At 44.8% G+C, this 24651-nt stretch overlaps 1 protein-coding gene across 1 annotated transcript in view; it reads right to left on the reverse strand.

The window, feature by feature from the left end:
• The window catches only part of DISC1 (DISC1 scaffold protein), a 193043-nt gene that overhangs the window by 5895 nt on the left and 162497 nt on the right, over nt 1-24651 (reverse strand). The window contains exons 10-11 of the mRNA XM_016196007.2: nt 17146-17419; nt 2534-2651 (exon numbers count right to left, since the gene is read on the reverse strand). Of these exons, the coding sequence (XP_016051493.2) occupies nt 2534-2651; nt 17146-17419 (392 nt within the window). The remainder of the gene's footprint in view (nt 1-2533; nt 2652-17145; nt 17420-24651) is intronic.

Here is a 24651-nt window from a genome sequence, read left to right on the forward strand (position 1 = left end):
AGGCTTCAGAGTCTGGGTTGAAATCCAGACTGTGGTGTAGACTTTATCTGAGCAGGGAGGGGTCGACCAAACCAGTGCTTCCCAACCCTGGTTTGACATGGTCCTAGTATGTCCCCAACTATCTCAGCAAGGATCAGCAACGTTCTCAAAAAACATGACTTCAATAAAATGCTTTTATTATAGCTTGAAATGTTTATGGTAACTGTGTGTCCACAGAATGGGCCTGTCCCTTTCTTTACTTACAGGCAGAGCTGTCTCCTGATGGTCAGAGTAGGCCCCGGGGTTTGCCGCTGGAAGATTCCACCACTGGTTAGAAATGACCCTGGACCAGCCACACAATTTCTAAGCCTCCATTTTCTCAACCATCCAGTAGGGATCATAATCCCTCTCTACCCACAGCAGTTTATTAGAATTAAGTGACTTTTCCTATAAGCCTTTGTGTGGTTACTGATCAATTCCCTTTAAGCATTTGTTGCAAAACAGTTGAATCCGCTTACCTGGAAACCTCTTATGGGATGTGGTTTGAGGTTGTGGCGTAGATGCTGAGAATGGCGAGGCAAATGGACTTGGAGAATCTAGTTTTCTACCTAAAACCAAGTGCTTACCACGGTTGAGAACTACGTTAAACATACGTTCGCAACACAGCCTCATTTAGCTCCCAGGAAAACCTCAGGGGGACCGGTTATTATCTGATGTGACAGATGAGGAAGCTGATGCTCACAGAGGCTTAGAAACTGCCCGTGACCCCCCTGCTACTGCACGTGGACTGGACAGGCTGTGGGACAACTGAAAGGACCTTGTTTACACACAGCTCTGTCCCTCTCAGGCTCCTCCCCACCACCAACCCCATTAAGGAGAAAACCCAATGGCCTGGAATCAAACTAACCTTCTAGAAAATTTCTAAACAAGAGGCCCACACGGGCCCTGACTGCAGCTCTCAGAACTGCTTCCTGACCCCATCTCGAGCCTGAGGGACGTCCCTGAGGAAAGTCCCCCGCCACACACCTGCTGGGCTGGGCGCCAGGAAGCCCTCCCCCCACACGGGCGCCCTGCACGTGCCCGGCCACGGACAGTCACCTGCCCATGTGCCGGGGCCACGGCCCCTTATTAGTGCTCGAATCCATGTGTTCTGTGAGCGTAGAATAAACAAAAGTTCTACTGTTGCCTTGGCCAACTTCCTAATAATAGCTTAGATGTTAGTCTTGTAAGAGGCAGGAAATTACAAAGAACAAAGTGTCTACTTTTAAAATCTACCTTGAGCAATGTGAAAATAACCGCTGATTAAGCTGAAGGAACTTCCTGCTAAGTTTCCTAAGCAAGGTCAAAGATTTAAGGTTGTAACGAGGAAGGAAACAGTGTTGGGTCCATCACTGGACTGTGGGTCTGAACACTTATGATTAAGATTCATCCTTGACCATTCAAGGCTACTCACACTCACACTCACACACACACTCTCAAGATTATGATAAGAACTGGAATTCTGAAGGGTGAGATAGAGAAGCAATGGCCAAAAGAGCTACATTTCGCACAAATACATCTCAGAAAAGACATGCTGCTGAGCAGAAAGGATGAGCGAACGGAGAAGTGTTTTATCTCAGGTGTCAACTTGCGATCAAATAACTGAGAAGCTACAGGGTGGGGCCGCATGGCCCTTTGTCCGCCTGCGCACCCACCTGCCTGCCCTCAAAGGAGCTAACCAGCGACAAAATGCGCCCACAGATCCATGAGGGGCACCTCAGCCGTGTGTCCTCATGCCACCTGGCTCACTGGCAGCTAATTCTGATGCAGGTATCTGCACATGTGAATACTGAGCCTCGTGTAAGAAGAAACTGCACAGAAATTAGCCAAAGTCCTGTGAGTCGCGCTGCCCCGCTGCCTGGGACATGGAGAATTATATGGTAAAGAAAACCCAACAGGGATCTGGGTTCCTTGGTATTGAAAAAATCCCTAGAAAACTGAGCCAGTCAGACTCGCCACTGCCTGAGCCCCACAAACTCAGCTCAACATCCCTGAAAACTGCATTCTGCTCTGGTCTCATTGTGAGCACGTCCGAACTTTGAGGTTAATTTTCAGTGGTCAGGTTTGTTTTGGGTTTTGGGGGGGTGTTTTTTTGTGTTTTTATTGATTTCAGAGAGAGCGAGGGAGAGGGAGAGGGAGATAGAAACATCAATAATGAGACAGTCATTGATCGGCTGCCTCCTGCACGCCCGTACTGGGGATCAAGGCCACAACCAGGGCATGTTCATTAACCGGGAATCGAACTGAGATCTCCTAGTTCATGAGTCGGTGCTCAACCCCTGTGCCATGTGGGCCAGGTGGTCAGGTTTAATAAAAAATGCTGACTTACCTACCAAACACCAGAGAGGAAACATTGCACGCCGTCTAATCTCAGAGATCTGGGTGTGCCGAACTATAAATGCCAGGGGCCCTACTTGCTTCCATCTGCCGAGGGGTGGAACAACTGGGTATTTTTTGAAACCTGCTTTGACAAAACCACCTGACAGGTGTTTCATCTGAGCGATGGAAAGGATATGAATGAGGTCTTCATCGTGACTGTGGATCGCCATGTGAAGCTGGTCTTCCAAGTACAGTAACTTCTTGCCTATGGCTTCACATTTTTCTCTCAGTTCTGCAGAAAGGACGTAAGATTCCTGGACAGAGAGGGGAAAAAAAGACAAATTGTAAGCTCCAGTGGTAATCATATGCAACATATAAATGTATCAAATCAGCACGTTGTACACCTTACATTTGTGCAACGTTATAGGCCAGTTATATCTCAATGAAAAATATGATAGATAAATTAATAAGCAGCAAAAAGTGAGCTCAGAATTTAAACTTAACCAAACATAAAAGTAGCATTTCCCCAACTAATCGTAAAGTCTTAGTAGGTACACTAAAAAGAATTTTACATAAGGAAAATAATTAAAATACATATCCAGTCCAGCTGGCCCTGGCTCAGCGGTTGAGCATCGGCTTATGATCCAGGAGATCTCAGTTCGATTTCCGGTCAGGGCACATGCCCGGGTTGTGGGCTTGATCCCCAGCAGGGGGTGTGGGAGGCAGCCGATCAATGACTCTCTCATCATTGATGTTTCTGCCTCTCTCCTCTCCCTTCCTCTCTCTGAAATCAATAAAATATATTTAAAATAAAAAAATATATATATACATATATATATGTATATATTCACCCTGGCTGGGTGGTTCACTTGGTTGGAATATCATCCCATACACCAAAAGGTTGCAGGTTCGATTCCTGGTGGCATGAGAAAGGGAGGGAACTGATAGATGCTTTCTCTTTTGCATCGATGTTTCTCTCTCTTTCTCTCTCCCTTCCTCTTCCTCAAAAAAATCAATAAAAACATATCCTTGGGTGAGAAATTAAAAAAAGATATATATTCAAACTATACTACAGAGTTACTACAAAAGCTATAATTACTACCCAACAATAACAAAACTCCCAGGTGTGGTGACACTCACTGTTAAAAACTCCTTTGAGATCATGATTATATAACATTATAATTGGAGTCTATGAATAATCATTAAATCCAGATATATAATTTAACATTCAGTTTAGTAACTCCAGAATGTTTTAAAGTCTCTATCCCAAATGGCCAACCATATTAGAATAAGACAGTGCTAATGGGAACTATACATAATACTGTAAATATTGGAGACATCTAATGTACTGCAGGTAAATGCATATACAAAAGAAAAGAAATCTAGTGACAGCTTACAATCTGAGGACAAATGGACAGCATTGACCTGACAGCTTACAATCTGAGGACAAATGGACAGCAGTGACCAGGCAGGCGTGTGAAGTGCTGCGTAACTGCTGTAGCAGTGACGAGAAGACAGCAAGCAGGTGAAAATCACACATGCTTTTACATTTTACTGATCCTAAAAGCAGTAATGTTCCTCATGCAAAGCTGTGGAGCTACAGGGTGGACCAGTCACAGGGAAGCTGGGACACTGGGCAATGGGCAGCACCACAGTCACGCTCCAGATAAATGAGACGCTCAGGAAAAGAACATCTGGGGAAATGACTGACAGTGGCCAAAGCACAAGTCGCACACGAAGGAGGAGACAGTATTAGTGGGAAAATATATACAACGGAGAATACACTTAAGGACAGAAAAAAACAGAGTCAGAACATGCAGCCAGGGAATTTAAAACACTGAAATGGAATCAAATGACTCAATGCTCATTTCAAGGCTAAAACAAATATAAATCAAAGCTGAATTAAATCATTTAAAATATGTCTTTACCTTTCTCCCCAAACATATAACCCCTGCCTTTTTTCCTTTTAAAATTATGTACAGGTTGTGTGAGTTTGGGAGAGCAATTTCACGGTATGTGGTCTGAATTTTAAATTGTTTATATCCTATGATCCAATAATTTTACTTCCTGAAATAGCTCAAAAACAAAATGGATATATTTAAATTGAAATAATTTTTATTAAGCCTTTAAGTATGAAAAATGTTTATCATATGCATTAAATGAAAATGGTATTTTAATAATACAAAAGCAACTGTAGTAAATGTATTGGGCCCTGGCCAGGGTGGCTCAGTTGGTTGGGCGTCATCCTGGGCTCCAAAGGCTTGCTGGTTCCATCCCCGGTCGGGGCACCTGCCGGGGTTGTGGGCTCTACCCCCAGTAGGGGGCGTGCAGGAGGCAGCCGATCGATGACTGTCATCATTGATGTTTCTCTCTCTCTCTCTCTCCCTCTCCCTTCCTCTCTGTCTAATATCAATAAAAACATATATTTTTTTAAAAAAGTACTGGAAAGAGGAAATAAATGTCCAACAATAAAGATCATGGTCAAAAAATTCTGGTATGTTTGATTTATACTTAGCCATTAAAATCATTTTTAATACAAGAATACTTAATGATGAAGAAATACTCAAATAGGCAAAGCACTAAACTATTAACGATTATTACTTTGAGCAGCAGTATTATAGAAAATTTTTATTTTCTTCTGTATACTTTGTTGTATTTTCCACATCTCTAAAACATAATGAAGAAAGAAGTTACGAAAACAGTAATTCAAGCCATAATGAAAAAGCATGGCAAAAATACATCTGAATAATAATTTTTTTTAAAAAATTTAAAGGTTAAAAAGACACAAGGCACAGGAAACAGACTCAGGGGGCTCAAGATTCCCTGACCAGCAGCAGACGACCCGCCTGGTGTTCTCTCATGGGGCTGTTTCTCCAAGTCGCAAAATGTTTACCAAGCTCCTGCACAAGCCACACCTCGCTGGCCAGACAGATCTGATCCTGATGGGGAGGATCCTGAGTGTGATCCCAGTGGATCTTACTTGAGGGGTTGATGGCTTTACCAAAAGGCTCTCACATGGAATCCTGGGAATAGAACTTCTTTATAACCTACAGTGAGAAGTGACAGGTGATGTACGTATGTCTATCATCCTGATGAAAACTGCGTCATCCACTGAGGACAGGGTAGGACCGAGTCAGGGTTATCAGCTGGACAAAGTTGCAGAGGAACTGCTGCTAACCCTAAACTTGGAGGGCTAGGCTGAACCTCCTTGATCACCTCCTTGCGGTGCCCAGGCATGGCGGAGGCTATGTGTGGCCTTGGGGACCTTGCCTCTGCCATCAAGAGACTGTTTATAACTTCCCTTCCTTGAACCTGGGGGAGTCTTTGGGGATCCTTCCATGCACAGGACATAGTAAACACGACAAGCCTGACTTCCAAAGCCAAATCATAGCAGGTGATGGATCTCAGATAACGTTCCCTGGAACCTGGCCTCCATGCTGTGAGGAAGCCCAAGCTCCATGGACAGGCCCTGTGTCAGTGTCTGGTTGAGACCCCAGCCAAGGTCCCTGCCAACAGCCAGACACGGGAGGGGCTAAGCTTCTGCTGACTCCAGGCTCCACCTTCAAGTCATCAGCTAACCCCCAGGCATTGAAGGGCAGAGACAGCCCTCCCCACAGTGCGCATCCAATCCCTGGCCCACAGACCCATGCAACAAATGGCTCTTTTAAATCACTAAGTTGGGGTGATTTGTTGTGCAGCTGCAGTAGCTAAACCAGTGGGCTCTATGGTTATACCCTACACAGGAGGCTGGGTGGATGGGCAGAACTGTGCCCGCAGGAAGTGCACCCTCCCTGGTGCCAGGCGAAACACTGATTTCCAAGACCGACTAGACCTTGATGCTCACTGAAGTGGCAATGCCCAGACTTGTCTCAGAGTGGGGAGCACCTGCCCATGCTGGGAACTGTGGCTGTGAGGCTGAGACATGCCAGAAAGAGATTTCAATGAGCGGCCACTGACACTGGTCCCCAGTCCCCAGACCGCTGGCTCCTGGTGGGCGGTGCAGGCTATCAGGCACGGCAGGCCCATATTCTGAGCAACATATTTGCTGGAAATATGACCAGCAGGGCCTCGCTCCCTTCTAGCTCTGGAAGAAGCGGCTCTTTCTTTGGCGGCTACTCAGCTCGGCAAGGGCGCTCCCAGCACGGGAGGCCGAAGGGTAAGAGACGTGGAATGAAGGACAACACGTGGCCCTATTACGTGGTTATGTCCCCCTGGGAGTGAGTGTGAGGACGCTGCAGGCACACAGGACGCACCCAGAGTCCTCCGCTACCCCGGCTGCTCTCTCGCTCTGAGAAGACCTTTGGCACGGGGTTCTTAGGCCGGTGGGTGCCAGGCGTTACTCTGCAGAGAGACCCCCGGGCCTCAGTGTCAGCTCTGCCCCAGCTTCTAATGTGCCCATTTTATTTGGCTAAGACTTGGTGGAAAGTAAAAAACAAGTAAAGGCAATAGGGACTTTGAAAGAGGTTTGGTTCGCTGGTTTATCTTAGGAAAAGGCGGCTTCCTGTCCAAGCTGTCCTTCAGGGAGCCCCCGAAGCACTGGCGCCCCTGTTCAAGCCGAAATAGCGACCTGAAGTCGGGGGTGCAGGCAGGGGCCCAGTGCGGGCTTCACTGCGCGACACGTGGAGCCTCTGGTCTTGACACCAGCGTTTCCCAGGACATCGAAGGACAGGATTTACAAAGTGCCGCCTCAGTCAGGACCACTAGGAATGTCACACGGGCTTCCCTAGGATCTCAATGCCTAGAAGCAGAGAGGACGGGGGCTGGCAGGGGCTCAGGTACCATTTAGTTCCATTTCTCCTTTTACACGCACAGCGTCTCAGAGCCCTGGGGCTTGCTGGAGGTGACCCAATGAGAAAGTGACAGTTTGGGGCCTAAGATGCAGGTGTCCCCTCACCTGGCCAGTGCTTTCCTCTGGATCTGGGGGGAAACACAGAGAGGGAGTTTCATTGGGCTGGCCCAGGGTGGGGAGAGGGGACTAAAAAGGGTGACAAAGAAATCAGAAAGCACACAGCGTCTGAAGACGCCACCTCTCTTCCTCCCACCATCAAACTCTGCAGAGTCGGCTCTGATTCCTGGAGGACTCAGCCTCACTGTGGGGAGGGGCTCCCCCGGGATTCAGATTTGGATCAACCAGAGGAGGTACATCGGTCAGGACAGCCTGGGATGCGATGGTGAGCTGGGACCTTCGTAGGTCCACATGTCCCTAAAATATCGGCTGGAAGCAGAGGAAAAGAGGCGAATTGGGAAGGACAGTGAGAATTTCTTCTTTCTAAATGAGAATACAAAGATGAGATTCCAAACACACGTTCTCGGACCCACGTCTGCTGGCCCCTCAGGCTCTGGGCTCCTCTCAGTGTGAAATCTGCAACGTTTGCTTCCATTTTTATTATTAAATTAAATGTGGCAAAAAAAAAAAACAAACAAATACAAACCACTCTGCGTGACTGACACTCGATCATTAAAATACCACCCAGGACAAAGTCACCGGCATTCCACCCAAACGCCGTTCGGTGGGACTCGCATTTCCCAGTGGATCAAGTACAGGGTGTTTGGCATTTCAAAGCGTCTTTGAAAACTCTCGAGGAACTTGGCCCATCGGGCAGTCTTTTCAGCAGTTCATATTATGATTTTCCCTTCCCATGGCTCCATCCCGGCACTTAGCCCTGAGTGTAACTACTCCCCACGCGGGTCCGAATGAAAGAAGCTGCTCCAGTGAACGGCCTCATTGCCGAGGCTCCCCTGCTCTGCCTGGCTAACCCCCACTTCCCTTCTAACCCTGCAGATTCCAGTCCCCCCAGGAATGCCCAGGTCCTGGGTCTCCTGCCTCACCTCACCCCAGGTCAGGGCTGCTCCTGCAGCTCCATGTTCCTCACTGGGCACCTACCTGCCTGTGTCCCCACCTCATGGCAGGAGGATGGCATCCTGCCACTCCTGCAGCCCCAGTGACCAGCAGCCAGCCTAGCTCCTTCCTTCCATGAGCTCAGAATGGCTCGGCCTGGGGTGATTCCCCTGGCCTTGCAGGCCACACACTTCCATCCAAACACGCCCTTGATCCGTCTCAGAAAACCTCTCTGCCTTCCCTCCCGTCCCCGACACAGGTATGATACAGTAGCGCCAACTCGGCCGGCAGTATTTCAAATATAATTTGCTTAACTCCCTTCTTGATCAAAACCTGTAGACTTGGACGTCTGGGCAGAAATTCCCAGCTGCGCTGAATTAGAGCAGATGTCAAATTTCTGTCCTACTCACCAGACGCGGAAAGCTTGATTTAAAACAGAGAGCGGGGTTTCCTTTGTTGCGCAGGATTTTCCCATTAAAATGACTTTCTAAAAACATTTATCTATAAAAGTTTATACTCAGATCAAAAGTGCGTTCAGCTGCTGGCCTGAGCGGATCCCTCAACCTCACACAGACACCACAGCTGGCACCCCAAGGACTTTTTTACTTAGTGATACTTCCCACAAATAAGGCCTTGCCTATGGAATTAGGAAAAATCAACATTTAGAGTTTTAACACTAGAGCTCATATTGAAAGGGTAGGAAATAATATAATGAAGACGATTGTCTTGATAAGAGCAAATACCCGGCAGCAATCTCTCTTCGGGCTGTATCTACAGTGGTGAGAAGATCACCTTACTTTTATTCTGAATAGAAAATGCATGTGGAATAGGAACCTGTTCAGGTTAAACTGCTAGTTAGGCAGTTACTGCTGCAGCTGCCAGCTCCTCTTACGAAAGTCTTCCACGCCTAACCACGCGGGCGGTTTCAGAAATGTCCTTTATCAGCGGAGACCTGCCACAGGTTCGAGCAGATGGGCTACAGCTTGGGTTAAGTCACTGAATCAAGAACACTGAAGCCCTGGCCCATGTGGCCCATGTGGCCCAGTGGGTTGGGTGTCGTCCCATATGCTGAGAGTTCGCCGGTTGGATTCCCAGTCAGGGCACATGCCCGGGTTGTGGTCACCCTGGTAGGGGGTGTGCAGGAGGCAGCTGATCAATGCTTCTCTCTCTCTTTACCTTCCTCTGTCTCTCTAAAATCAATAAAACATTTTTTTTTTTTTAAAGATATTGGAACAGTTGATTTTTTTCAAATGCTGTCAAAAGTATCTCTAAAGAGGGAGACAGTAGGATGTCTGAAATGGTATCAAGCAATAGAACAGAAAAAGCTCCTGACTGAGGAAGTGCTCCTTGCTACAATTGAAAATCACTCTGGGGAATCAATAGCTGTGAGGTCTGTCCTTCCTGTGGGACGTGCACTGTGCTGGCGCTGCGCTTTGTCATCGCTCACTTCCACCCTTGCTGGGACCGGGGTGTGGAAGGAGCCTGCCTGGGAAATCCTGCTCTGTGCTCTCTTACTCAGGTCCCACTTTCCTCGGCCACTCATTGAGGCATCAGAAATAGTCGCCTGTCCACACAACTACTTAACAAAGCCCTGTGAACATCATAGCAGTATTTAAGTTAAAAAAAAAAAAAAAGCAAACCCCCCACGCTGCAAACATACAGTAACTTACAAACCAAAAGTGCAACTTGAGCCCGGCTGGGCGTGGCTCAGCGGTTGAGCATCAACCTAGGATCCAGGAGATTGAAGTTCGATTCCCTGTCAGGGCACATGCCTGGGTTTCGGGTTCCACCCTCAGTAGGGGGTGTGCAGGAGGCAGCCGATGAATGACTCTCTCATCATTGGTGTTTTTATGTCTCTCTCTACCTCTTCTTTCCTTTCTCTGAAATCAATAAATATATATATATTTTTTAAAAATGCAACTTGAACCTCGTGAGGTTTGTGCCGTTGTTATGTTTCATTCCCTAGCCTGTAGCTTGAGGTAGACCAGATGTCATTACCGCCATCAGTACACTTAGCTGAAGCATTAAGTAAAACATTTATTTAGTTCAGTATTACAAGCACAGCCTTAAATATGTTCCTTTGGGCTGTTTTCCAAAGTATTTGCTTGGCAAATACATTCCAGGAATGCTATATGGTTTTTTTCTTTTTTTATTGTCCACATGAAGAATATTTATGTCAAAGTCCCACCCATACCACAAAGACTATCCTTCGCATCTATTTGAAATAGATTTTATAAGGATTCGTCTTTCCACATAAACTCCGAGCTCTACAGTCACACGTGGATGCCAGCGAGCAGAGAGGCTCAAATTAAGACACTAAAGGCACATCGTTATTACTCCATATAATAAAGTATTCATCCAAATATCTAAATTACAAGGCTCCGCCCTGAGTAAGTGGCATTTCTTTTAAGAGCATCCAGATGTCGTAAGTGGTGAGGAAGCATCTGAACTATTCAGCCGTCCTTAGGTAGGAGCGAGGGGTGAGCGGTCTCCAAGTATCTGCACGCCCGTTACAGAGACGGCGCCGACGAGCTCCAAGCAGAACCAATTAACAGAACCAGAAAGAGTGATGAAAGAACAGGCTGCCTGATAATTCCCATGTTAACCGGCCTGTGGTTTCCAGCTATATTTTAATACTGTGTGATCATCCGAGAGAATGCGGCCGGCTTTCCTTTTAGCACACTTTCAGCTGAAGATCGGAGCTGAGTGAGGCCAAACTCTGCTCGAACCTTCCGGGGAAAAAATCTATTTGTAAATGACACTTATTCATGCATCAGCACATGCCTACACATCCTCTGTTTCACACCAGGATTCAGGTTCCTGGGATAGGGACATCAAACCGTATGACAATTTTATAGAAGAAAATGGAAACGGCACAGTCGGGGGGGTCCGTTTAGGGAGCATGTGCTCTGTGAGCTGCCTGTCGCAAGAAAAGCCTGAACTACAAAGAGTAGAGAGAAACTACGAGAACAGAATCCAATGCCAACTTTCATCTGGGTCTATTTTAGGTTTCTTTTCTTTTTTTAATTTATAAATGTTTTCTGTAAATTGTGCAACTATGAGACGACTAGAATTACTGGTGTTAAATGACAACGCTTAACCCTGGCTGGGTGGGACCCTCTGCAAGTCCAGCCTGGTTTACGCTCTGCACAGGAATGTACTGAACTCCAGGCAGTGCGACAGCCAGCCTGTCGGGACAGGAAGCTCCTGAGTCAAAGGCCCTGGCCCCCGAGAGGTGGGGGAGTCAGACGCAGCCTGCGAGTGACAAGGGGGCAGAGTGTCAGTGCGTTTTCCAGAAACATGAAACCCCGCATTAGAGAGCTCTCAGCTACTCGAAGGAAACCGCCCCACGTGGATTAGATGAGCCTCCTATGTCAATTGTTCCCCGCCATCCGGGCGGTGACCGTCCTGAGTGTTCATCAGTGAATGACAGGGAATTTCCAACATGAAAGCGTCTCCCGGAGCCCGGGGTTGTTTTCCTCAGCAGCACTGAACTATTTTTAATTAGTGGAACAACTGCCACAGCTAAGCCCTGGAGCACAGAAAGTCGTTGCAGAATTTTCCAAAAGGAGGCAGATCCGAGGAGCCAACTTCCTTTCCCTGGGCAGGTGAGGGACAAGCTGACATTAATTAACTGCGGGAAGCAGCAGGAGCCAGCTCCCCGAGAGTGGAAGCCACCTTCCCCACCCCAGGCCGTCCTGTGTCTCAGCCCCTCCCAGGCTCGGGGACCACGGCCAGGCCGGGCCAGGGCGCGCCGGGCACTCTGTTCCCACTGGATGAGTTGTGTTTGTTTCCAAACCCACTTATGCCAGTTGTACTTAAAATCCTAATTACATAATTTAAATAAATGTAAAGCAACGAAATAGTAGTGTGAAAAGAGAGTCCTGTTTCCACATAAACCAAGTTGAAAACTTTGGAAAAACTTAAGAGAGGGAGAGAAAGACACTGAGGATTGCTTTGCAAGTGCTCTTAAAATTTCCAGTCCTCCTTAAAGAAACCCAATGGAAACTGCAGCAGACTGTCGTCGCTGAGGTCTGTGCAGAGGGGTCCTGTGAGAAGACCTCTACAAACAAAAGGCCGTGGTCCCGTAGCAAATGATTAGTAAATGCTCGTGTGTCTCCAGTTTTAAAAAGTTTAAAATGCACATGAAACATTTTCTAGGATTCTCTGGCTTTTTAATTAGCCCACCAATTACCAATCCTGGTTGCATCCTGATTGCTTCTGCTGGTCTACTCTTGAGTTTGCCACATGGCTGGGTCAGGCCCGGGCCCTCGGCTTTCTCCCAAAAGGAGTCAGATGGAAGCAGCCGACAGGTAAGGGAGCATCTCCCCCTGCTGACTCACAAACTTGAACGTCCTATAGTTCAGGACCCACTCTTTTTTTTTTCAATCCTCACCCAAGAAGAGAAGATATCTTTTTCTCAGTGATTTTTAGAGAGAATGGAAGGGAGGAAGGGGAGAGAGAGAGAAACACTGATGTGAGAGAAACACATCAATTAGTTGCCTCCTGCACACGCCCCAGTTGTGGGCAGAAATCAAACCTGCAACCTAGGTACATGCTCTTGGCTGGAATCGAACCCACGACCCTCTGGTGCACAGGCTGACACTCTAACCACTGAGCACGCCAGCCAGGGCAGGGCCCACTCTTTTTACCCCATTTTACTGGTGAGGCAGCTGAGCCTGTGAGAGCTCAGGTGAGCCAGGAAGTGACAGGGGACAAAGAACCAGTTCTGCGCCAGCCCCCTGACCACTACAGACGGTTCTAGAATTAGATCAGGTTCAGATGGTGAGGCTCAAGTCCTCACCACAGATGCCTTTTTCCAGCTTCCTTTTCACACGAAGTTGAGTAAAAAGGAATTGGGAGAGACCCACGACAATTTGTGGGGACCTACGTGATGCAGTAAGAGAAAGCGACAGCGCCTGGCTGTGTCTTATTGCTGATTCCTCATCACAGGCATCTTCACACACTGGCTACTCAAATACCCAGGGGACGGCTCGGAGTGGCTGGACCTACTTTGGCCTCTTTGAGCCGCTTTGGTGGCAGCTACGGCTGGCAAAGGAGGCAGCTGGGGTGACAAGTCAGGGCAGAGTGATGCTGTCCAGGGAACTCCGCGGGAGGGGTGCCCACTTTGTAGTAAAAACAGACAGCACCCCAGCAGGCGGGCTGCAGACAGGAAAAAGAGAATTATGCAGGTCTTATGGCCAGAACAGAGAGAGTACAAAAGAGCAACTTCACAGTGGAGGAAGCTGGCTCGGTGATTTCCCCAGCTCCTGTCTGGCCCCCGCGCAATTTCTGTACCGTCTATAAACCAGGGCCAGCGGCAGCTGATTGCTTCCAGAGCCCGGGAAGGCTCGCAGACAGCTCCAATGAAACCAAAAAAGAGGCTCGTACAACTGAGGAAGGCCTGCGAAGACAGGCCCCCGGCCCTCCGGCTGCCTTCCTCCGTAACAGAGCCCACGCACATCGCTGTGCCTCGGTGGGCCCAGCTGTAAAATGGGGGAAACGTGCAGAGCAGCCTGGCAGGGCCATCAACACAGGAGAAGCTTTAATTAATGACAAAGCACTTGTCCTAACCAAGCAAAACGCACAAAACCACATGGGCAGGATGCGCACAGTGAGCGCACAGCAAACCCACCTCCCTGCAGACCTCGGTAAGTCAGCGATTTTTCATTGGAGATTTGGGTGAAAAAGAAATTGGCTGCCTTCAGGGCATCATCTCCTTCCTTAGAGAAACCAGCGTGGGCCGGCCAGCCCAGCGGGAGTGCCACACAAAACCGACGCGGAGCTGCAAGGCAAACAGACACTTGCGCCACAGGATGCGCACACAGGACCCCGACTTCAATGACTCCCTGCGACACCCACCCGGGCAGGAAGCAGAATCCCCTTCCTGACAACACCCTTGGCTGTCGCTTCTCGGTGCCTCCAGCGGGCCAGAACCCTCCATCCAAATACAAACAAGACGTTTCCTTTATTAAGCCTTTATTCCCTCAGCCGCCTTCCACTGCTTTCTTCCTTACATCTGCATCTTGATCAAGGCGGCAAGATCTGTTCTTTTAAACGGTCACAGAGACACTGGCGGCTGCCAGAAAGTGACAGGCACACACACACAAACCATTTTTAACCCGCTACCCTGTCTGTGTCACGCAGCCTTAGGTGCGTTATTTTATTTAAATCTTCACAACAATCTCATAAGACAGTTTTCGTCACCCTCATTTTCTGGGGTTTTTTGGGGGGTGTTTTTAGCAGATAAGGAAATGTAGCCTCTGTACAAGCTCAAGGTTCGGCTCCTTTCATCATTAAACTATGACAAGAGTCCTGACTCCCAAGAACCCTGAGCCGGGTGCAACTGACTCCAATGCCCACAGCCTTGCTTTTAAATACGTAGATGTGGCCAGGCCAGTGTGGTTCAGCGGTTGAGCATCGACCTAGAATCCCGGTTCGATTCCCGGTCAGGGCACATGCCCAGGTTGCAGGCTCGATCCCCAGTTGGGGGCCTGCAGGAGGCAGCCGATCAATGACTCTCATCATTGATGTTTCTCTCTCCCTCTCCCTTCCTCTCTTTGAAATCAGTAAAGACATATTTTAAGTAATAATAATAAATTTAAAAATAAACAGCTGGATGCTATTTTAAAGATGTTAGCCACTTTTTTGAAATCATATGCAGTAAAGTCCACTCTTTTTGTTGTGAAGTCATAGATTTGCACATACACGTAATGAAGGCACAGCATAGTTCCATCACACGCTCCAAGTCCCTTTCTGTTGCTCTTTGTGACCAGCCCCTCCCCCAACCCCAATCCCAGCAACAACTGATCTGTCTTCTGCTCCAAATATCTACCATGTTAACATTCCTGCCACTCAGGATTTCAAAGGACGCCCACCTCCTCTCTAAATGTAAACCTGGAAAAGCACGTGGGATGGGACAGGGCACAGGACAGGAGATGGCAATGGAAGCTAGCAAATGTTTTAAGTCCCTGAGAAAATAGCAAACACTACAGAAAGTCCCCAGCATTTCCCTCTGTGCAGAGGGGCTGGGGGCTGGGGAGGTCCGGGGCTCAGAGAAGCAGTCACTGGGGCTGCCTCCTCACCAGAAACTCCAGTATCATCTATGACAAGGCTCCACTACTCATTCACCTTTACTTGGAGTTTCCTTCCTTTAGGCAAAAGTAGCCCTGCTTTCCTACAGCCAGACTGGCAGGTGTGAATAATCTTATGGGGAAGGATAATCCTCCTATACCTGGGAAAGTCATTCACCAGAGAGCCTGGAGGGGCCCTCAGGAAGGAAGGGATCGAGGGAAACAACTCCTTCCCCAAGGTCAAATCTGCTGACTTAATCCTGACCTCCAGAGGGGCCAGGGGCCCAGCAGACCCCATCCCAAACGTGGCCTGGCTCCAGCCTGTCCTGGCCCAAAGCCCCTGGGAGCCCCCTGTAGAGGGCCAGCCCTACCTTCAAAGCCTCAGCCTTAGGGCCCACAGTTTCTTCCACCCAGGGATCCCCTCCCCTTGCTTCCTTCCACCCAGAATATCCTTTCCAGCTGGCCAACCGCAGCAGATGGCCAAGTTTCAGCCACTCTACCCAGAGCTCTTCTGCCGGCCGGGCTCTCGGGGAGGACCCCACCTGCAGGCCTCCGCTAACAAAGGCTGCGATCATCTGGAGCTCCATTTAGAGCCTGACTATGAGGCCAGCGGAACTGCAGAGTGACAACAGCCGGCTCTCTCATAAGTTACTCAATTCGGATATACGACCAAGTGTCAATTTTCCAAGCAGTCCAGAGGCAGTGACTCTGAGCAGGCGCTGTCAGCGAGTGTCTGCTCTGTGCAGGCCATGGTCCTGCAGGCAGGACAGGGAGGCCCGCCCAGGTGGTAGATGTGGGGGGCACTCCCCCCACTCCACAGTGAGTCATGGAAAAGACCCAGTGAGAAGGCACATCTTACATCAAATGTGAGAAGAAAACGTGAAGTGACACGTTCCTCCAGCTTCACCATATTTTCATTTCCTTTTCATATTCAGAACACCTGCAACCCTGGCCACAAAAAAGGGCTCCAAAGCCTCAGGTGAAACTGGAAAAAAGTTCCTAGATCTCTTTCATTGAAAGGAATATTGTTAGGGTTAGAGGGGAAAGTGAGGGAGAGGGGAGAGGAGAGAGAGGAGCCAAGAGGGAGGAACGGAGGGCCAGGGAGGGGAGGGGAGGGGAGGGGAGGGGAGGGGAGGGGAGGGGAGGGGAGGGGAGGGGAGGGGAGGGGAGGGGAGGGGAGGGGAGGGGAGGGGAAGGTTGGAAGAGAGGGCTGCAAGCTCTTCTCTGTTAATCGAGGTCAGGTTTTGGGTAAAATGGTAAATAAATCCACATTTTAATTATATATATAACTATATATAACTATATGTAAAAATAAATAAATAAATAAATAAATAAATATATATATATATATATATATATATATATATCTCAGTCATAAGCCAAGGAAGTACTAGGGTTGTTGTTTTTTAATGAATAACACAATTACCAACATCCATTATGATCCTTGTTTTCCCAAAAACAATTAATGGGATATATACATATATTTGAACGTTTGATGCTAATAAATAATGATATGCTATAAGATACAGATTCTAAATATATAATTAAATATATGTGACACATATATAGTACATATAATGGCTGTATGTTACATATGACACATATAGTATACTTTATGTATAGTAATTATATATTAGACTATATATTCTAACTGGGGCCAAAAAGTAAAATAAGATAGAACTAAATATGCCAAAAGTTTTTCTTTTGCTCTTCTATATTTTAAACTTCTTCTACAAAATTATACTTTATCATCATATTCAAGAGTTATTAAAACTTTAAAATGTTTGTATGGTTCAGTGGGAAGCCCTCCCAATATTTACTGCTCTCATTGTGAGTGTGGCCCCCAGAGCACCCCTCAGAGTGGAGCCCCTGCTGAGGCTATGGGGATGGACAGACCTCTTTCTGTTCGCTGCCAACACAGGGAGGAGAGGGAGCCAGGTGAGCCTTCCACTCTTCCAGTGCCTGCAATGGGGTCCTCCTCTCGTCTTCAGAGTGGGGCCTAGGGGAGAAGCCTGGACCCGTTGCACAGGGGGCTCCCCCTACGTCGTTCACCTGTTTCTCATCTTCAGACAGGCTGCCCCTGGCCTCCGGGAGCTGCAGGCTCTGGATAAGCAACTGACAAGCTTCCAAGTCAGCTTCCCACACTTTTCCAAGCAGCGGGCACTTGCAGCTAAGACAGGGGGGAAACAAAGGCATAAGCATCAATTCAGTGATGTCTCATCATACCAGGTCAATAGCTTGTCTACCTGGCTAAAGTTAGCTAGTTATCCTCCAGTTATCAACTTCGTTTTACATAGTGATGGATTATTACAACCAGAAGATTCAGAGGGACCAAATTGGAATACCATCAAGTAACAAGACCTTCACCCAAGAGATCCTGTGTATTTTTCTAGACTCTGGCCCAACACAAAACAGCTCCTGCTCATGTCTGTGCTCCAGCTCTGCTGACTTTCTTGGAATCCCAGGCCTGCCCAACTCTCCCTGGCTAAGTACTTTTTCATGTACTGTTTCATCTGCCTAGGTTGTGCCTTCCTCACTATTTCTTCCTCCCAGCACTCAGTCTCCCGGGTAATGTAACTAAGCGAAGCAGTGTAGGGGTAATACAAACTGTAACAACAGATACTCAGCCTCCGTGGCAGAAAGCAACCGAGAGGAGTAGACTCCAGCTACTAGGAAAGACTTATCCCTCTACAGGGAGCCCTTCATCAGCTCAAGCCAACTAAGCCTATGCACAAGGAAAAATTTGGTTTTCCACAGAAAGCCAAAAATCTGGGATTTTAAATGAATATATGTATTTTTTATCCATCTATGCAGCTTCATGCTGGATATTTTTAATACATTTATCTTCCATTTAATAATCCTTCCTTCTACTGTGTCTAATCTGCTATTCGATTTATCTACTGTGTACTAAATTTTACTTTGTTTTTCAGTTCCATAATTTTTACATTCGTTTACATATTTCAATTTTCTGCTTAAATTATCCATCATATCCTCTATATTCTTGAACATATTATCATCATTATTTAAAAACCTGTGTCTATGATGACGAATCCAGACGGAAAAATAAAAAATGAGACAGTAACAATATTAGGGAAGATATTAGCTAAGAATTGTCAAATATTGACAAGGAAGCACTCCAATCTCAAAGCAGGAAAAATCTAAGGAAAAAACTATGTCTGTCATAGTGAAACTGTTGAACATCAAAGGCAGAATGAAATTCTTAAAAGCAGCTGGGGGGTGGGGGGAGACATTTACTGCAAAGGAACTATTGTTCCTTTGGATGACAAACAGTGGAAGCCAAGAAACAATAAAACATCTTAAAAATGGTGAAAGAAAAAGCACAAAATTGCAAAAAACATGGCACTAAGTAGACAGCAAGAAGGAGTTTACGTACGAGGGCGTCACCTTCTTGATCGACTACAGCTGAGAACAGGCGCATCGGGTGACAAACGTTTAGCCACTTTGCACACGTCCGTGAATGACATGAACGCTCTGCAGGTGTTGATTTGGAGGTTACACACAAATTCTAGTGAGCAGGCAAATTCACCAATACAGAATCCACAAATAATGGCGATCAACGGCATATATGATCATACAACCTTATTTCTAACAGCCAATACCTGGGAGGAAAAATAAATCTCCATAAACGGAAAAATGGGTAAATTATGGCATAATCATTCAGTGGAATATTAGTACAATCTGCAACAATATGGATGAAGCTTATAAACAAATTTGGGCCAAAACAAAAAGACAAACAAGAGGCACTATGATTCCACTTATTCTATATTTTAAAATACATAGAACTAATCCATGGTGTTTGAAATCAGGATTCTGGCTGCTTTGGGGAGAAGGGGAGTGATGACAGGGAGAGGCATGGGGATGGCTACGAATGGACTGGGGGTGTTTTATTTCTCAGTGGTGGTGTTCACGACAATGTTCATTTTATGAAAATTCATGATGCATGCACTTTCTGGCTGTGTTATATGCCAGTCTAAAACAATCAGAAGAGACAAAGAGAGAAGGCAGATTTTCTGAGCCATGTCCTGGGAGAGGGGACAGGGGTGAGGTACACACAAGAAGTAATCGATAGTCCTCGGTTAGAAACACTGGACTGGATATTTTCCAGCTTCCTCATCTCAACCAGTCTTGGCATCTGTTATCTGAGGCTGGGTTTCCCTACTGGGATGCTTCCCAGCCGCTCCAATGTTCTCTTGTGAGTTGATTTATCAAATCCATTGCCCGTTTATTCCTTTCTTATCCATTTTACTGACACTTCCATAGCTTTAATTTTTATAGTCTACAGTTTTCTGTTCCTTCTTGTGTCCAATGTAACACTTTATATCCTTTGTAGAAATAAATCCCTTTTCTCATGGGCTACATATGTATTAAAATATCTGTTCAAAATTTTTAAAATTAAAAATTATTTTTACATCACCTGTGTCCACAGACACTTTTCCTTCTCCTTCTGTGTTTTATTTCTGAACCTCTTTTCTGCTTTACCTTGTCCAGTCTTATCAGAAGTTTGCTATCTTTCTAATCTTTTCAGAGAACCAGTATTTGCTTTGTTAATCTCTGATACTGATTTTTTCTTTATTTCCTTGATTTCTGATCCTTAGATCGCTTTTTTCCTTATTACTTTTGATGAGCTTCTTTTGTTAAATACTTAACTTGTTTACTTTCTTTCTTTTATTTTCCTCTCTTGCTATTTTGACTTTCTCATACATGTATTTAAAACTCCAAATTTTTGTCTGAGTAATATTTTAATCATGTGTAATATTTTTGTTTATTGTAAAATATGTTTTTAAGTTTTAAAATTACTAAATATTTTAAATATACAGAAAAATATAAAAAGTAATTTAGCAGACACTTGTATACATACCATTAAAGTTACCAATTTTTAATCTTTTATAATTAAGTCAGACTTACTTCCAGAATTTACAACTTCATTGTTCCACAAATTTCACGTATTAATGCTTTCATTGTCTTTCCTCATAATTACTTCTATACAAGGGCTGCTCAGTAGTATGTTTTTCAGCTTTCTTTTTGTTAGATTAATACCTAATTTTATTGCCTAATGGTTAAGAATATACCATTAGGTTTATAATATTAATTGAGACGTCCTGTATCACCAGGTACTTCACTGATTTTGTAAATGTCCCTACATGTCCAAAAGGAGTATGCCGCTCACTGAGTCAAAAGTGAAAGCATATTGTTATTAACATTTTTATCTTTGCTTTTTTTTTGTCTGCTGCATCTACCAATGCCTGAGATGAGTGTTTTAAATTTCCAACTACAATTCCTGATTCATCTATTTCCTCCCTCGGTTCTATTAGTTCTTTTATGTATTTCATATCATAACGTTAGACACTTATGTTCCAGTCATTACATTTTCTACTGCTTCTTTTCAGTATATGATGATTGTCTTGGCTGATGTATTTTAGCCTTAAAATCTAATTTGTCTGATATTATAATTGCTACTTCAACATTCTTTCAGTTCAATTTTTCCTGGCTTATATTTTTACCACCCTTTATTTTCAACTGTTTTTAGGTATTTTTTTGAAAAATGAATCCAATAAAAAACATTTGCTGAATCTTATTAAAATCTTTTCTAGGATAGTATCTTTGGTCTTGGTGGCTTTAACTCATGTATTCACAATGCCTGTAGCTATTGTGTAATTGTTGCTATTTTTCTGGTTTATTGCAACCAAGATTTTTAATTGTTTAAAAGTTTTATGTCTTTCTTTTTTCCTACCTTCCTTTTTCTTATTATTAAATTCACATACAATTGTGAGAAATAATGCAGAGAGATCCCACATGCCCTTACCCAGTTTCCCGTGATGGTAATGTTTTGCAAAAATATAGAACATCACCACAACCAGAGATGTGGCATTGATTCAATCCACTGATCTTACTCGGATTTCCTCTCATGCGTGTGTGTGTGTGTGTGTGTGTGTGTGTGTGTGTGTATGGTTCTACGCAATCTTATCATCACTTGTGTAAGTTTATGTATCCACCACCACACTCAAAATACAGAACAATTCCATCTCTACAAAGACACCTAGGTCCCATTATATAACCACACCCACCTATTTCCCACCTTGACCCCATCCCTAGCTTCTGGAAACCACTAAATTTCTGTTTTCCATTCTAAAATGTTGTCATTTCAAGAAGGTTATATAAATGGAATCATAGCGTATGTGCCTTGGGGGGTTGGCTTTCTTTGTTCAGCATAATTCCCTGGAGATCAGTGTACCAATAGTTTGTTCCTTTTTATTGCCCACTAATATTCTGTATAATTTACCCCAGTTTGTTTAACCAAACAAAGGACATCTCTCATGTGCCCTGTCTGGGGATATTATGAATAAAGCTGCTATGAACATTTGTGTACAGGTTTTTGCATGAAATTAAGCTTTTCTCTCTCTGAAATGTCCAAGAGGGCAGTTACTGGGTTGTATGGTAAGTGCACATTAATTCTGTAAGAAACTGCCACGCTGTTTTCCGAAGTGACCACACCATTTCACATTCCCACCTGCAATGTATGAGTGACCTAGTTTAGCTGCAAACTTACTAATATTTGGTGCTCTTCTAAACTTTTTTAACTATGCTGGTAGTTGCGTGGTGATAGCTCACTGTGGTTTTAAGTTGCATTTCCTCACGTATAATGATGTTAATATCTTCTCAAGTGTTTGTTTGCCATCTGCAGCCCCTCTTCAGTGAGAGGTCTGTTCATGTCTCTGGCCTGTTTTCTGGTTGTATATTTTCTTGACCCTCAGGTTTTGAGAATTTTTCATATATTCTAGACACGAGCCCTTTGTTGGACGTGTGGTTTCCAGATATTTTCTCCCAGTCTGTAGCTTGTCTTCTCATCCTCTCCACGTACGATTTTGCAGAGCAGAAGGTTTTTTACTTTAACGAAGTACGATTTATAATGATTCCTTCTAACGAATCATGCTTTTAGTGTCAAGTCTTAGAAATTGTTGCATAACCTTAGATAAACTCCCATTTTTATTCCTAAAAGTTTTTTACTTTAGGGTTTACACTAAGTCCATGATCCATTTAAGTTAATTTTTGTAGAAAGTGTGAGATTTAGGCTGAGGTTGATTTTTTTTTGCCTATGAACGTCCAATCACTCCAGCACCATGTGTTCAAAACTCTACCCTTCCTCTACTGAATTGCTTTTACACCTTGGTCAAAAATCACTTGACACATTTCTGAGAACCTAGTTTTTAGGATTCTATCTAATTTATTTATAATTTTGGGGATTGTATCTCTTTGAATAGTTTTCATACGACTTCTCTGTGTATTATAATACAAATATGTGATTTATTACAGTCTTTTGGCATCAACATTTTACTGTTTCAACTACATGTGCAAACCTGATTTCCATTAGCTCTCTTTATCTTCCCCACTCTTAAATATCATTGTCCTAGATATCCAATGGTGTTCGTTTCTATCACCAAATGTTTTACAAAAATCACTTTGTTTTTTGTCCACTTGATATATAAATAGAAACGGTATAGCCAACTACGCTTCTATTCTTTCCATTGTTCTATCTTCCTTCCTGAAACTCCAACATTCTTTCTTTTATCATTTCCTTTCTGTTTCAATAACTTCCTCTAGCTAATTTTTCATCTACTATTATCAAATGCATTTTGTTCCCTGCGTCTAAGAATGTCTTTATTTCCCCTTCATTCTTGAAGGGTAGTTTTGCTGGATATAGAATTCCAGGTTGATTCTTTCCTTTCTCATTCAAGCTGTGGTTTCTTTGGTTTTCAGTATGTTGAGTGATTCTCAACTGTGTCCTGGATATTTTGGGCTATTATATTAGAAGATTCTGAGTCCTATTTAAATGTTTTATTTTAGAAGGCAATAACCCTGCTTCGGTTTATCACACAGGGCCTGTACTACTTTTGTGGACTACAGTTCCAATGACATTTTAATTTTAAAAGCCTTTGCAGAGTGTTTATTTGTTTGGGGTGGTGAGTATATTATTTGTTTTGTTTCTTTTTGTCCACTTGATATATTTGTTCCCACAAGGGCTCCCACTGGTCCCAGCTGGACGGCCTGAGGGGCAAAGGAATTTCCCCAGGCCAGCCCCTTGGCTGTCTCTGGGAGGAGAGGGGAGGCTCAGGCCAGCAGGGAAGGAGACTAGTCCCCTGGGCTACCTCTTTGCAGGTGGTGCCAGGCTCACTTGGTGTTGTCTGAATGACTCTCATTAGATCCAGGAGAGGAATGAGCCCACCTGGGCTGCACCTTAGCAAACTTTCACCTCCCTCTCATATTACCCCCATCCTGCCTCCAAGGTGATACATTTGTATATATTTTGAGGCTGTATTTTAGTTCTGGATTTTTACTAAGTTATGTTTTTGTTTCATTTTAAGGGCTCTATTTCATCAATAGTAAAATTTACTGAGGTTTTTTTCATGTGCTGTCACATGAGCTGTCCTCTGAGACTTATTTTTCATCCTGTTGAATTAGTTCCTTTAAGAATGCTTCAGAGAAGATACGTATGGCAAGACTTTTAAGAACTCACAGGTTTGAGAACATCTTTATTTCACACTGAAACACTAAATAATCGTTTAGCTTAACCTTCTGGTTTTCACACTTTGAAAACATTATTTCATGCGCTTCTTGCATTCTGTTATTGAAAAGCCTGATTCTTATACTTTTACAGCTGATCTGCTCTTAATATTTTCTTCTCATCTTTGTTTTATGTAAATTTAAACTGTAACCTATTGACACCACCACCCCCCCTTCCTATCCCGTTTTGTATTCTCTTAAGGCTGTCTGTATAAGGTCATATATTGTTTCCTTTTTCTGGGACATTCTCAGTCCTTAGTCTCTCAAATATTTACCCTCTTTCCTCTATTGTTTCCTTTCCTTCTGGAACTCTTTTCATATGAATGTTGATCAAACAACTCTGTCCTGTACACAGCTTCAGTTATATTTTATGTCTCCTTCTCTCTGTCTATTCCTGATGCCCTCAGAGTTTTTTTGCATGACTTTCTGGCTCACTTACTGGTTCTGCAGCTGAACCCATGTGGCTAATCAACCCATTTCCTGAGACCTTTTTCCCCCCATTTTTATATGTTGCATTCTCTGAATTTCCATTGTTTTACATCATGTCTCCAATACCCTCCCTTATCGTCAGGGAACATTTTATATGTTTATTAAACATCTTGTGTCAAATTCACTAATTATGCTTTATCATGTGTAAGTCCTTCAGCTTGCTATTGTGCTTTCATAGCAGTGGCCTCCTGAGAAGCCTCATTTCTTTCCCATGAGTTCATATTTCCTTAGGCATGTTAACTACTGTGGCTGGTGAGGGGGCCTTTGGAGAAGGGGTAATGCCAAGGCCCTAGCTCGTGCCCATGCTGAGGGGTTTGGGTGGTGGGAGGTAGG

The sequence above is a fragment of the Miniopterus natalensis genome, chromosome 21 (assembly GCF_054644295.1).
Source record: "Miniopterus natalensis isolate mMinNat1 chromosome 21, mMinNat1.hap1, whole genome shotgun sequence".
NCBI classification, from domain to species: Eukaryota; Metazoa; Chordata; class Mammalia; order Chiroptera; family Miniopteridae; genus Miniopterus; species Miniopterus natalensis.